This window comes from Centruroides sculpturatus, unplaced genomic scaffold, assembly GCF_000671375.1.
Source record: "Centruroides sculpturatus isolate CEXI.00-Female unplaced genomic scaffold, Cexi_2.0 scaffold1059, whole genome shotgun sequence".
Lineage (NCBI taxonomy): Eukaryota > Metazoa > Arthropoda > Arachnida > Scorpiones > Buthidae > Centruroides > Centruroides sculpturatus.
In genome coordinates, this window is record NW_019385429.1 from 106,002 (window position 1) to 120,382 (window position 14,381).

General features: G+C 25.0%; 1 protein-coding gene across 5 annotated transcripts in view; it reads left to right on the forward strand.

Annotated features, from left to right (window-relative positions):
• Positions 1 to 14,381, forward strand: part of LOC111638895 (ras guanyl-releasing protein 3-like) — a 62,383-nt gene that overhangs the window by 47,409 nt on the left and 593 nt on the right. For 3 of the 5 annotated variants that reach the window (XM_023384663.1, XM_023384664.1, XM_023384666.1), the window contains 6 exons: positions 6,715 to 6,822; positions 10,809 to 10,924; positions 11,002 to 11,140; positions 13,829 to 13,865; positions 13,951 to 14,052; positions 14,128 to 14,359. In XM_023384663.1, the coding sequence (XP_023240431.1) occupies positions 6,715 to 6,822; positions 10,809 to 10,924; positions 11,002 to 11,140; positions 13,829 to 13,865; positions 13,951 to 14,052; positions 14,128 to 14,359 (734 nt within the window). Of the gene's footprint in view, positions 1 to 3,900; positions 3,979 to 6,714; positions 6,823 to 10,808; positions 10,925 to 11,001; positions 11,141 to 13,828; positions 13,866 to 13,950; positions 14,053 to 14,127; positions 14,360 to 14,381 lie in introns of all 5 variants that reach the window. The other 2 variants (XM_023384667.1, XM_023384665.1) reach the window with 2 other exon arrangements.

Here is a 14,381-nt window from a genome sequence, read left to right on the forward strand (position 1 = left end):
TAATAAATTATTATTAAAATATATATTATTTATAATAAAATTTTAATTACACAAAAATATCTAAATTTTTTTTCACTCTACTATGCATATCATTCATATTTTAGTATGTGTTGGGTCAAATATGAATAATTATTAATTTATATGATTTTTATTAATTGGTAGAGTTCATTATTATAAATTTATTAATTGACTAGAAATTCAGTATACAGTGGAACCTCGGTATATGACCTTAATCTGTTCCTGATGTTTGGACTTATACCAAATTAGACATATACTGAACCAACCTTTCCCATAAGAAGTAATGTAAAAATGATTAATCCGTTCTCATGTAAAAAAATCGCTGGCTTTAAACACCTTGCTTTCCTGGCTAGTTCCTGCTTGATTTTTCATGAGATCAGCATGTATCTTTTTAGCTTTCTCGCAAATAATTGCTTCTGATACGCTGTTGCCAGCATACTGTTTTTCAGTTATCCAAAGCAAAAGCAATTTCTCAACATGATCTAATGTCTTCAATCTATGTTTAGAAATTGATTTAACCCCTTTCACAACATTAGCAAATTTAATGTCTTTATTTTTCACGATTGTTGATATTGTCATTCTCGGAATACAGTATGCAACAGTTAAATCTCAAACACACATGCCACCTTCGTATTTCTCAACAATCTCTTTTTTCAGTTTCATTGTGATTTTAGTCATTTTTTATTTTTCTGTTGCCTTTTTGCAATTCATGATTAATAAAAATAATAACATTTTACTTACAAATTAAAATAAAAAGAAATTTAACAAAGTTATAAACTGTGGCACTGCGAATGTCTAGTCTGGTCTAATACACCGATGGTTCTACTTGTTCATAGATGGCGTGTATAATTGAATTAAGTCATATACCGAACAAAGGTCATATACCGAGCAAAATTTTGTTTCGTCCAAACAGGACGTATTCTAAAGCAGACGTATACTGAGGTACCACTGTAGTTTCATTTAATGAAAGATTTTTTTTATCATTGACTACGTTGTTCCCCTTAAGTTATTTGCAATTAGACTGTTTGCTCAAATTTCTCATATATGTGACAAATAGTTAAACATGGAGGATTCTTGTACCACTCTTGTAACTTCTTTCTCAAAGATGACTGAAAGACTTCTATCCACACCGCAATCTTTCTTCTTTCTTCCAAATTTCATTGTGTAACCATATTTTGTCTGAAACAAAAATTTGGCCGAACAACTTCGTATTACTTTGCCCATTTGGTGGTAACTTGTTTTTAGCCTATCATCAAAAATTTGTCATGTATTAGATAATTTTAAATTAGTTTAATTTAAAATAAAAAAGTGATTTAATCTTTTAAAATAATGTAATTTTATGGCAATGACGTTTTACCACATTTTGCGAGTGTCTTTTAGTGTCTTTATATGAATACGGTCGCAATATTTTCACCGCGATATATGAATCCGCATGATATGAACCCGCGTTATAGGGGTCGACTGTATATGCAAAGGATTCTGACTCATAAATGTGGCATGCTTTTCAAATATCAAGAGTGCAAATGACACTCAGGAATATCTTCATTTTATGATATTGTGATTATTTAATTTGAACAAAAATTTCAGTTTATTATTGGATTTTACTTGATACTTTTTATTGACTTCAATTTGAAAATGGAATATTCAGTACTTTTAAATATATTTGAATAGATCTCTCTAACTTAATTATATTTGAATGACATTAATTTTAAAAAATACAAAATATATCTACCATGTTTTGGGAGAAAACAATAGAGAATTCAAATTTACATCATTGTTTCACTGTTATTTAATGTCATTTTCATGCTCTGGTTATTAAAAGTAAAATATTTTTTTTAGATACAGATTTAAATATGCACTGCTGTATATTATTGATATTATATGCTGTTTATAAATATGTTATATGTCCTCTACATATAATTAATAATAATTCTGCAATAATTCAGAATCATCCATCTTGTGAATGTGTTTGATATTATGATTTATCATTATATTTGCTTATCTGGATGTGCTTCATTTATAACAGGAACACAGTCTATGTAGAATGTATCAATCTACTTGTAGGTATGTTATTGCAAAGCAATGTTTTCATATTGTTGGAATAATTCTATGGAATTTAATATTACTGACACTTTGTGACACTTTATAAAATTATATCTAGAACATTATTCTTTATTTATTTTTATTGTTTTGAGGTAATTATACAAGAGTATGAACACCATCAGTTGTGTCTTGATTTTTATTCATTTGTGTTCAAAATTAATTGCCACTAAATTTAGCAATTTATAACATTTTAAATTAATGTTAAATATGTAAAGATGTGTTATAATCTAGCCATAATTTTAAAATCTGAAAATGAAGTGATTAAGAATGAGATTTTTATTAGTAATCCTCATATAGTGGCAGATATATAGCAGATTGTCTTTTACACATTTCAGATCTTTTTCAGATATACCAAATTTAGATTTAACAAATTGCTTCTAATTAGCTTAAATATGCTTACCTAGTACACCAGATGTATTTAATCATTGATAAATTTGCTAGCTTGATTTAATACTTAAATCAATAAATTCAATTAAATTATATACAGGTATTTAGATGCAAAATTTTGTTAATGTATCAATGCTCAGATTGCTAATTTATCTGCTACTATATTCTATAACAGAAGTCTCAAACTCAGAACTGATTGTTTACTATGTGTTTCAATTTTTTATTGTTGAATGTTTATTAAATTAATTTAATTTGTCCCAGAATATTATAGTTTAAAAACTGACATGTATATTGACTCTGTATTTTCATCAATATTATAAATCTAAAAATATATAAATACTTTTTAGGAGTTTGTTACTAATTATTATTGGAAATATTATCATCAGCTGTTGTTTCAAAATTGTTATTCTATTTAATGTATGGCTATTTAAAATTTAATATTTTGAATGGCCATTTTAAGCAATGAAGTTTTGAAAATGTTACCAATAATTAACAACAGATTCCTAAAAAATTGAGATGATAATGTAAATCTAAAAATATATAAATGACAATATTATAATTTATCATAATTCAAAATATTCAAATTACATTTAAAAATTATTATACTTTAACCTAATTAAATCTATCTATTTTTATATGGTGATGATGACTACTAATATATAAAAATAGAACATTTCAATTTTTATTGAATTAGTACTATAATGAAAGATTGTGCAAAATATGTTATCACTCAAATGGTAACTGCTTTTATTATTAATTTAATAAACTATATATTTTAATTTAAATTAATCCTCCTCTTATGCAAGTGTTTTTATCAAGATTTGAAAGTGCTTGCAGTAAATTATTTCAATGTGCTAATGCTTCATTCACAAATCAAAATGGAAAATTCTGCAAAGCAATTCTTGAAAGATACTGGTTTCCAGTTCTAATCTAGGAATAGTTTTTCAGGCTGTTCAGGACTGCTGCTTGAACACCTACAATTTTATTTTCCATTCTAATAACTACGTTGTTCCCCTTAAGTTATTTGCAATTAGACTGTTTGATCAAATTTCTCATATATGTGACAAATAGTTAAACATGGAGGATTCTTGTACCACTCTTGTAACTTCTTTCTCAAAGATGACTGAAAGACTTCTATCCACACCGCAATCTTTCTTCTTTCTTCCAAATTTCATTGTGTAACCATATTTTGTCTGAAACAAAAATTTGGCCGAACAACTTCGTATTACTTTGCCCATTTGGTGGTAACTTGTTTTTAGCCTATCATCAAAAATTTGTCATGTATTAGATAATTTTAAATTAGTTTAATTTAAAATAAAAAAGTGATTTAATCTTTTAAAATAATGTAATTTTATAAAATTTTTAATTTAAAATTTTTGATAATTTTTTCAGTTATCTGTAGAAACAGCATACACTGAAGATGAATTATATGAATTGTCACTAAGCAGAGAACCACGTAATCCAACATCAGTAAGAATCTTCCACTTAAAATAATTTCCTTTCTATATTAATTAATGATACTTAACTTTTAAATTTTTATTCAAATATTATTCTATCATTTTATTTTAATATTTTATTCAATTCAAATACGACTTTGTTAAATTGAATATTTATGAAATAAGGGAAAATAATCATTTAAAACAAATTTTAAAATTTTACAATATTTTTAAAGAAAACATTATAGAAATTCGATTATAGTTTAATAAAATTGTTTGACTCTTATTCTTCCTCTTATATAAAATTGAACGTAGGCATAATANTTCAAAAATTTTTTTTCCCATCATAAAAATTTTTTAAAAGAATAATCAAAAGAAAATATTTTCTATATAAGTTCTTTTTTATGTAAGTATAGGCAGTTTTTCACTTTTGGTCCACTTGCTCTTTTCTATCTAATTCTTTGATGCTATTAAATTGCATTTCCTACCAAATTTGGACTTTCATATATTTAATTTATCATGCAATGGCATTTTCCTCCAGTTTTGAATTTTGTAATAGGAAAATTATTTATGAAAATTAATTTTTATTGTCTATTTTCTGTGTTATCAATGGTTTTAACATTTTAAATAATGTTTTATGCATATTCACTGTGAAAAAACTAAAAATTTCCTTGCTTAAAAGATTTTTTAATGTTTCTATTTTAGCTCTGAGGGAATGAAACTCCCTTTATAGCATGCAACTCTATTGTTTGAGTTTTGAACATTTGATTTTTCTGCACATTTTTAGCAGAATATTACATCTAAAGGTTGGACTGTCTACATATGATTTTATGTTGTTATTCAGCATTTTGAACCAATAAAATTTAAACATTATTAAAAAGTAGTTTAGAATACAAAAAAACAATGACAAATTATTAAACTGTCAGTCTGGCAGTTAATTTGTTAAAGTATTGTTTTCTATCTGATTATGGATTTAAATCCTGCTTCAAGCATAAATATTCTTTTGAATTTTTAAAGTGAATTGCTTAGGAGTATAGCTACAAAATGTATATTATACTAATTAAATGAAAACTATTTAAAAATAAATAAAATAAATATTAATTCAAAATATTGAAGTATAAATTATATTCTAAAAATGAATTTTTAATTTTGAAAATAAAGATCTATGGCCTTATTTTAAAATATTAATAAACTTTTTAGTATAGTTAGATAGGTTAATTAATGATACACACAAAAGTTAAATACTTGTTTTAATAAGAAACATGCATGCAATAGAAATCTTTTTAGTTACATATATAAGATATATAATATTTTATAAGTGTTTATAATTATATTAAATATAATANGTCTAGTCTGGTCTAATACACCGATGGTTCTACTTGTTCATAGATGGCGTGTATAATTGAATTAAGTCATATACCGAACAAAGGTCATATACCGAGCAAAATTTTGTTTCGTCCAAACAGGACGTATTCTAAAGCAGACGTATACTGAGGTACCACTGTAGTTTCATTTAATGAAAGATTTTTTTTATCATTGATCAATGACATAATCAGTGATAAAAAGTCTCTTTTATTAATGAAACTATGTTAATTTTATTTAATTGGTTTATAAAAAAAATGGGAATAAAAATATAATTTTTAATTCTTATTTATAAAGTATTATTAAAACAAGGGTCATGTTATTACAGTTCAAAAATTTTTTTTCCCATCATAAAAATTTTTTAAAAGAATAATCAAAAGAAAATATTTTCTATATAAGTTCTTTTTTATGTAAGTATAGGCAGTTTTTCACTTTTGGTCCACTTGCTCTTTTCTATCTAATTCTTTGATGCTATTAAATTGCATTTCCTACCAAATTTGGACTTTCATATATTTAATTTATCATGCAATGGCATTTTCCTCCAGTTTTGAATTTTGTAATAGGAAAATTATTTATGAAAATTAATTTTTATTGTCTATTTTCTGTGTTATCAATGGTTTTAACATTTTAAATAATGTTTTATGCATATTCACTGTGAAAAAACTAAAAATTTCCTTGCTTAAAAGATTTTTTAATGTTTCTATTTTAGCTCTGAGGGAATGAAACTCCCTTTATAGCATGCAACTCTATTGTTTGAGTTTTGAACATTTGATTTTTCTGCACATTTTTAGCAGAATATTACATCTAAAGGTTGGACTGTCTACATATGATTTTATGTTGTTATTCAGCATTTTGAACCAATAAAATTTAAACATTATTAAAAAGTAGTTTAGAATACAAAAAAACAATGACAAATTATTAAACTGTCAGTCTGGCAGTTAATTTGTTAAAGTATTGTTTTCTATCTGATTATGGATTTAAATCCTGCTTCAAGCATAAATATTCTTTTGAATTTTTAAAGTGAATTGCTTAGGAGTATAGCTACAAAATGTATATTATACTAATTAAATGAAAACTATTTAAAAATAAATAAAATAAATATTAATTCAAAATATTGAAGTATAAATTATATTCTAAAAATGAATTTTTAATTTTGAAAATAAAGATCTATGGCCTTATTTTAAAATATTAATAAACTTTTTAGTATAGTTAGATAGGTTAATTAATGATACACACAAAAGTTAAATACTTGTTTTAATAAGAAACATGCATGCAATAGAAATCTTTTTAGTTACATATATAAGATATATAATATTTTATAAGTGTTTATAATTATATTAAATATAATATATATTAATACAAAGTTTTTTTAAACAAACTTTTAAATATTTAAATATTATTTTTTTAGCCACAGTCATCTCCCACAAAACCAATAATATTTGCTGAATGGGCAACTGGTTCCTGCATTCCTCCTGAACCAGAAGTTTTAGAAAAGCACATTGATTCTATAGTTGAGGTTAGTATAATTTTATAATTTAATTTTTTAATAAATAAAATTTACTATATTTATTTTCATCATAATTAAGATACTTCAACTGATTTAATTTATACTTATTATTTTTTTTTCTTTTTGAATTGAATTTATTTGATTTTATGAATGAAACTTAGATATTCATGAATCCTGTTGGCATTTCAAATAAATTTTGTTTTTGTGAGCATTAAAAGAATGTGGTTTTGCCAGAAGTCCATAAATTGTCTTCCAATATAAAGATACTATTTTTAACTCTAAGCTCTGAAAATTTCTTCTTTCTATGTACTGTACCTGGAAACAAAAATTTTTTACCCCTAAGGCTACGAGGAGAATTTGTACAGAAAAACTATTCAAACAACTTTTTCTTTGGCTGCTTTCATCTCTAACAGATTAAGCCAATTTTGGCTTAATCTGTTAGAAATTAGTCTCATGTTTAAAGAGTTAAACATTTAAACTATTAAATTATTAGTGCAAACTTAGCATAACTGTAACATTTTTCAGATTTTTTTTCTATGTGCTGTAACAGCTAAAATCCTTGTTTTCTTGATCAGAAATACTATTATCTTGTCTTTTTTTTCTGAACACTGAAACTGAGTTAATTGCTTATCATTGTATTCCTTATGATTGTAATGCAAGAGTTCTTTTCCTAAATATTTGGGATACTCAGCTGCTTATAGAAATCATTCTTAAAGCTTCAAATTTCAATATCTCTACTGCCTTAAATAATTTGTTACAAATATCTTTAGCAAAATTCATTTAATCACATGATACTGCATTACACAAATGAAGTAATATTATTGAATCGTTTTACATAATTGTAAAAGTGATTTCAATATTCAGAATCACTATATATTTATTAGTTTAAATGATTTTATTTAAATCATAGTTTATCTTTTGCTGATGATATAAAATTAATTCAAATAACTAAACAAGGAATAAATACATCTTTATTTTATATTCTTGCATTGCTTTTTTGTTGTTGCAGCAATTAGTTTTTAATACAGATATTAATCTCTGCTACTTAACTTTAAATTGAAATTTAAATATAAAGTAATTATTTATATTCTTTATTAATAGTTACAATTGTAATGCCATAAGCAAGAAATACTTCCCCAAACAAACAATTCCTTAAAACACACAGAATAAAAATAATTAAAAAAATTATTATGTAGTTAAGTTTCAAAAGAAATTATTAAAGAAAAATAAATTTTAATATTTAATATTATAAAAAATTGTTTGCAAAATTATTTTGCCAGCTGTTAACATTATAGAAAATAAAATTGATTAAATATTCTCCTTTTAAAAGTTAATATTGTATACTTAAAACCTGTTATGATATCCCCATCTGGGTTATAATTAAATCATGAGTTTAATTTATCATGGCAGTTTTGTTGTTAAAAATTTTTAAATGATGCTATAAATCTAATTACATACAATTAGAAAATTTTAATTTAGGTCATAATTATTAAACATTATATTTCCCATAAGTATTAAAAAAACATAGAAGTAATATTAGTTTATTAATATTTTATTTTTCAAATATGTTTTACTTTTCCTTGTGATTTCTTTAAAATGATTTTATATTTATCAGAATCATTTTATTTAGTTCTTAAAAAGTAGAATTTATGTAGCAAATCATATGTTCAAATATACAGTAGTTATTATAATAATATAATTTTATTTTAATGTAATAATTTACAATAATCCTGATAACACAATGCTTGCACATGCACACATGAATGTTTATGAATAATTTCATTAGATATTTTTTAGGTGTTTGTTATTTCAGATTTGCAGATTTTTGGTAAATTAAAATATTTTACTTTCTGAAACATTGTAATTTACTAATAACCAGTTTTATAATCGTAATATTTTTATAAACTAAAAAGTTGTTTCTTATGAGTAAAGCAAAAATAGAAGCAAACTAGAAAGCAACATGATTCAGATTTACTCAGATGTTTTTGTGGTGATAACTAGCCTTCAACTGGTCTTCATCTTCTTATTACTACTGATAACAAAGACGTAATGAGATACTGATAATCTGTCTTTCCAGATTTTTTAGAGTGCAGAAACAAGTATTGGCAGTTGAAATAACTTTCAAAAGTTTTCTATGAAGTTTTGTTATGAAGCTATTGTCACTTTTATATCCATTTTTTACTATTATTATTCAAGACAAAAGCTGAAAATGATATGATTATAATAGCTGATTATGATAAAGACAAAAATTTTGTCATAAATTTTTAGCAAGTTTTGGACAAGAAAACTTTCTGTATAACTGAGTTTTTTGGAATTCAAAACATGCTGATTATTTTAACAAAATTATATTTATGATAAAAATTGCCAGGGCAAATAAAATTTTTAAATTTATGATGCATGCAAATGGGCAAAGTGAGAAGCCACTTTTATGTATTGTCTGCTTTAAGAATTTTCTTAAATTTACAAAATAAATTAAATAATAATAGTAAAATTATAATAATAATTAAAAAATATGCAGAAATTGTCTAAAAATGAAAAGCTTCATTGCTGTTTGATATTTTATTTAACATCATAAAAACTGATTTTCACATGTCTTGAAAAGATTGATAAACTGTCATGTTGAGAGCAGGCCTAGTTGTGACTTCTGACACTATAATACTACTGTAGCAACTTGAGCTACTAAATTTGCTATTGGCCTATCAGTTAGACTGAAACATAACATCATTCCTGCTTAGTGCTTAACATACAGTTCATTTGAAAACTTTTTCCACATACCAATAAGCATTTTCATTTTACTATTTGTTGTCATTTACTTCTATATTATTCCTATAATTCCTGTTTTTTTTTCTTTTAATTGCTATATTATGCTTTTTAGGAATATTCTAGATTCCAAACACTATTCTGATATAGATTTGTAGAAAAATAATTTACATTAGAATGGACTTTAGCTGAAAAGCAATAAAAACAAATATTTAATTATTAAAATTATTGCAAATATACAGTAAGGAATAAATCAAAAATAAAAGAGCGATACTGAGGATTAAATATGCTTCTCAAAAACAAAAAATAAATGTAGCATTCAGTTTAATTAATACCTAAAAATTATTCTGAACCTTTTTAAAGAAATCAAAATAAAAAAGATAATTGTAATTTTCCAAATGTATGCACGTTGTTCTAAATATACATTTCTAATTAGACTGCAATTTGAAAAAATTGTAGATCTGAAAATTCTCGCTGTCATCCATCTGGTGTCTCTCCTTCCTTAATCTCTAGAACGGTGTTAGATAGATGATGAAAATTGAGATCAGATATGGAAAGCTTAGGGGCAGGAGGCCCTGGTTAACTATATACAAACTTCCATTTTGGCCAGAAGTCACATTATTTCAATTCAAAAATTTTCTCCCAAAATGGAGTTAGATACATGACCGTCACAACTTAATTGGTAACAGGAAAGTATGATATACAGGGGCAAGACACTACTAAACTTAAGTGCATTGTGATGTCACAATAAATAATTGTTCATTTGTTTATTTATAAATTTATTTTATAAATATAAATTGAGAAAATTTTTTAATGCCAAATAATAAAATAAAATGTAATACTTTGATATTGATTTTGAATTTATTTGAAAAAATATATTTTATAAAATTTCATTGATTTCAAGAAATTTATCAAAAATTTAAGAAAATTAATGGGGGGAAGTCAATAACATGACACCAATAAAACCCAAAAGTAAGATTGCTTAAACTCAGTCTTTGAATCAAAATGATACTGATGATAAATCTGAAATATTTCTTTTCATTTATATACTGAACTGATTAATGTCATTAATCATTTAAATGCCTTTCAATCATAAAAAAATTAAAGGTTGATCCTTAGTTTTGTAATTAGAGCTTGATATGCTTGTAAACATATTCAATCATTTTCTCGATATTCTGTATACTTATATACTTGTAGATGTCTTCAAATTATAACAAAAGAATATTTTTCCATAGGCAATATTTAAGAATTATGACATCGACAAAGATGGATACATATCACCTGACGAATACGATGCCATAGTTAGTAATTTTCCTTTCATTGATGCATTTTGCATTGTGGATGCTAATCAGTAAGCTTTTCTTAATATTTGATATTTGCTTTAGTATAATGATTAAAATATTAATTTTTTTACATTCTATAATGTAGAGATGGTATGATTAGTAAAGAAGAAATGAAAAAATATTTCCTTCAAGCAAATAGCCGTACGTTGCGTACCATTTTTCAGCATGACTTCCATGAAACAACTTATTTTAGGCCCACGTTTTGTGCTCGTTGTACAGGTTTGGTAAGTTTATTGTGTGTATTCAATAACACAAATACAATTGATTGAAATATGGCATTGTTTACGTTAATATTTGGAGAGAAAACTTGATATTAATTATAGATGTTTCTAATTTCATAAATTTGTTATTGAAGCAGTAAATCATTTAATTAATTGCAAATTAAAATACTTTAGTGCTTCAGTGTAGAATAAAAATGAAATTTTACCTTTAAATCAGCAAATTTCCAGTAAAAAGCGTATGAGTTTTGCTTTAAAGTACATCTGTATGTCAATTTATAATTCGATTTACAAATATTTTCCAAATTTTACTTATTGTTTTATTTGTAATACATAAAATTTTATTTTATTTTTGCAGTTTATATTAAAATCTTTTTATAAATGTAATATCTATTTCAAAAACATTTGATCTGATATAGTCTAATTTGAAATTTTAAATTTCCATATATTCAAACAGCTATAATTATATAACTATTCTCAAAGACATTACATTTGTATTTGTAACAATATTCAACCTCATGCTATTTAACATTTTAATTATTGAAGTAATTTTAATTGCTTCAGTAGATGATCAATTTGATCATCTACTGAATCACATTGCTAAATTTGTTATATAAACTATGTAAGAACTACTGTCTACTATCAAACCAAGCTACATAGTTAAGAGTAATCTCACAAGAGCACTCCCTCCATAAATGAGGTTTTAATCATAAATATATTTATTAATGAAATTGACAATTTTGGAAATAATAATTGACTGCTCAAATTTAAATGTCTTTATGTCCTTAATTTATTAATTTAAATTTAAAATGTCAACTAGGACTTATCTATTATTAGGATTTATTATACTGGATAACTGGTTCTGCAAATTAAGTAAACAAAGTCAGAAAAACAGTCTTTATTTATTGCCTGAACAGATACACGATATCTTTGGTTTTGGACCTGTTGGTCCCTCATCAGCAGGTTTACCATAGACATCCTCCAAAAAATTTCAATTAAAAAAAAATTTTTTTTTAATAATTTTGTAACAATTTTTTTAAATTGAAATTTTTTGGAAGATGTCTATGGTAAACCTGCTGATGAGGGACCAACAGGTCCAAAACCAAAGATATCATGTATTGTTCAGGTGATAAATAAAGACTGTGTTTTTTTCTGACTTTGTTTACTTAATTTGCAGAACCAGTTATCCAGTATAATAAGTCCTAATAATAGATAAGTCCTAGTTGACATTTTAAGTTTAATTTGATTCTTTGCAGACACACTAAGGTGACATATATCAACACTTGGCAACTTATTGACTATTTATTCAGTTAGCCAACTGAATAAATAGTCAATAAGTTGCCAAGTGTTGATATATGTCACCTTAGTGTGTCTGCAAAGAATCAGCTTAATAACAACAACACGGTTTCATCAGAATCAAAAAAAAAATTTTAAGTTTAAATTAATAATTGACTGCATTTTCATTGGCCTTCATTTTAATTCAACTTTTTACAATAATGAACTCTTGCTTTCTTGTATACAATGAATCAGTCCAATAAATTTTAGTTTTCATTATTTAAATACCAGCTAATTCTTTGCATACAAATAACTATTTATCACAATGGAAATCAGTGAGTTGTGTTCAACAGAGATTTCCAGAAATATAAACATTCACAAATTAAAGTATCAGAATTGTTACTATTAATTGTCTCGGTCAGTTTGCAGCAGATAAGTCTATTGACAGGAATTAATTAGTCCTCTAGTTGTTTATTAAAGGACTTAATAATTGATGGAATTATTTCATTTGGGTATATACATGAAGATGATCTGCCACTCTTAAAGCATGTGTTCCAATTAAATGTTTTTGATTTACTATATATTATATTTAATTTCCTCTGTGCTTAAAATCTGTGGATTTTTTTCCAGTTCATGCTTTTTCTCAAGATTTATTGTTTTGCTTTGCACGTTTCATTACACAAGAAGGAAACAATCAATAATTCATCTTGTTTGTTGGTCTGCTCCACTTACAATAATGGTAAAAGATAATATTTGTTTATTACACAATCTTTCAGTCATAATCAAATAACTCGTAAAAAGATTTTTTTTGGGCTTTATAAGATAGTTTTAATATTATGCATATTAAATATCAGTATTACATAAACAGTTTAATTTGACTGCTGTGGATTACACAATTTTGATTCATGTGAAACTTAATCTACCATGTAATTTGTGGATTAGGTACAATTTAATTGAAATTTATTTATTATTAGACTTTTTATATTGTATTGTAAGCACTGTTATCATTTCTTAGTAATGCTTTCTTAACCTTACATTGAAAAAGTCTGTCTTGTGTATAAATAAAACCAAAAGTCTGAAGAGTGAGTGTAAAACATTGAACTTCATAAAGTATGTAAATGCTTATGATTTAAATATATTAAAATGAAACAAATATTAATAATTGATATCAAATTGTTGTTAATTAGTAAATTTTATACAGAAGAGAAAAATAAACACTTCTTTTCTGCATGCTAAAATTTATTATAAAAAAATAAATAACAGAATGACCACTATTTAAATATGCAGAGAACATATTATATGCCAAAAAATAATTTTAATAATATAATTTTTGCTATGATTAATAGAACTATTATGCATTTTCAATGTATAGTATTTGTCCAATGAAAGAACTATTAATATTTAGATTTTTGTTTTTAGTTATGGGGATTAATTAAACAAGGTTATAAATGCAGAGGTAAGTTCATAATAATTAACTGCTTACATTGATGAACCAACATTTTCACTCAGTTAATTTGACAAAAATTATTTACTTCTTAAAGATTGTGGAATTAATGCTCATAAACATTGTAAAGACCTGGTTGTTATAGAATGTAGGAGGATAAGTTGTATTTCACCAAGAGCCAATTCTTTTGCTGGAACAGGTAGGAGTAAATTAAATTAAAATTAAGAAAATCAATTAAAATTCTGAACAAACAAACTCGTTTACTTCACGTAAGATGGTATAACGATAAAGAGCAGATTTCAACGCCACTGGAAGAAACAGCCCAAGACAAGCCAGTCCGAAGAATCTACTCTGAGTCCAAGAACGAGCACAGAATCTTGTAATTGTGAAAATGGTTTTATAACCATTGAAACTCCAACAGACGAAATTCCAGAATCCATTAATTATGAAGTCAACGAGGACGAAACAGCCGAGTTGATCGAAAATAACATATGTAAGACTATCAAGTAAGCAAATATAATATTCATT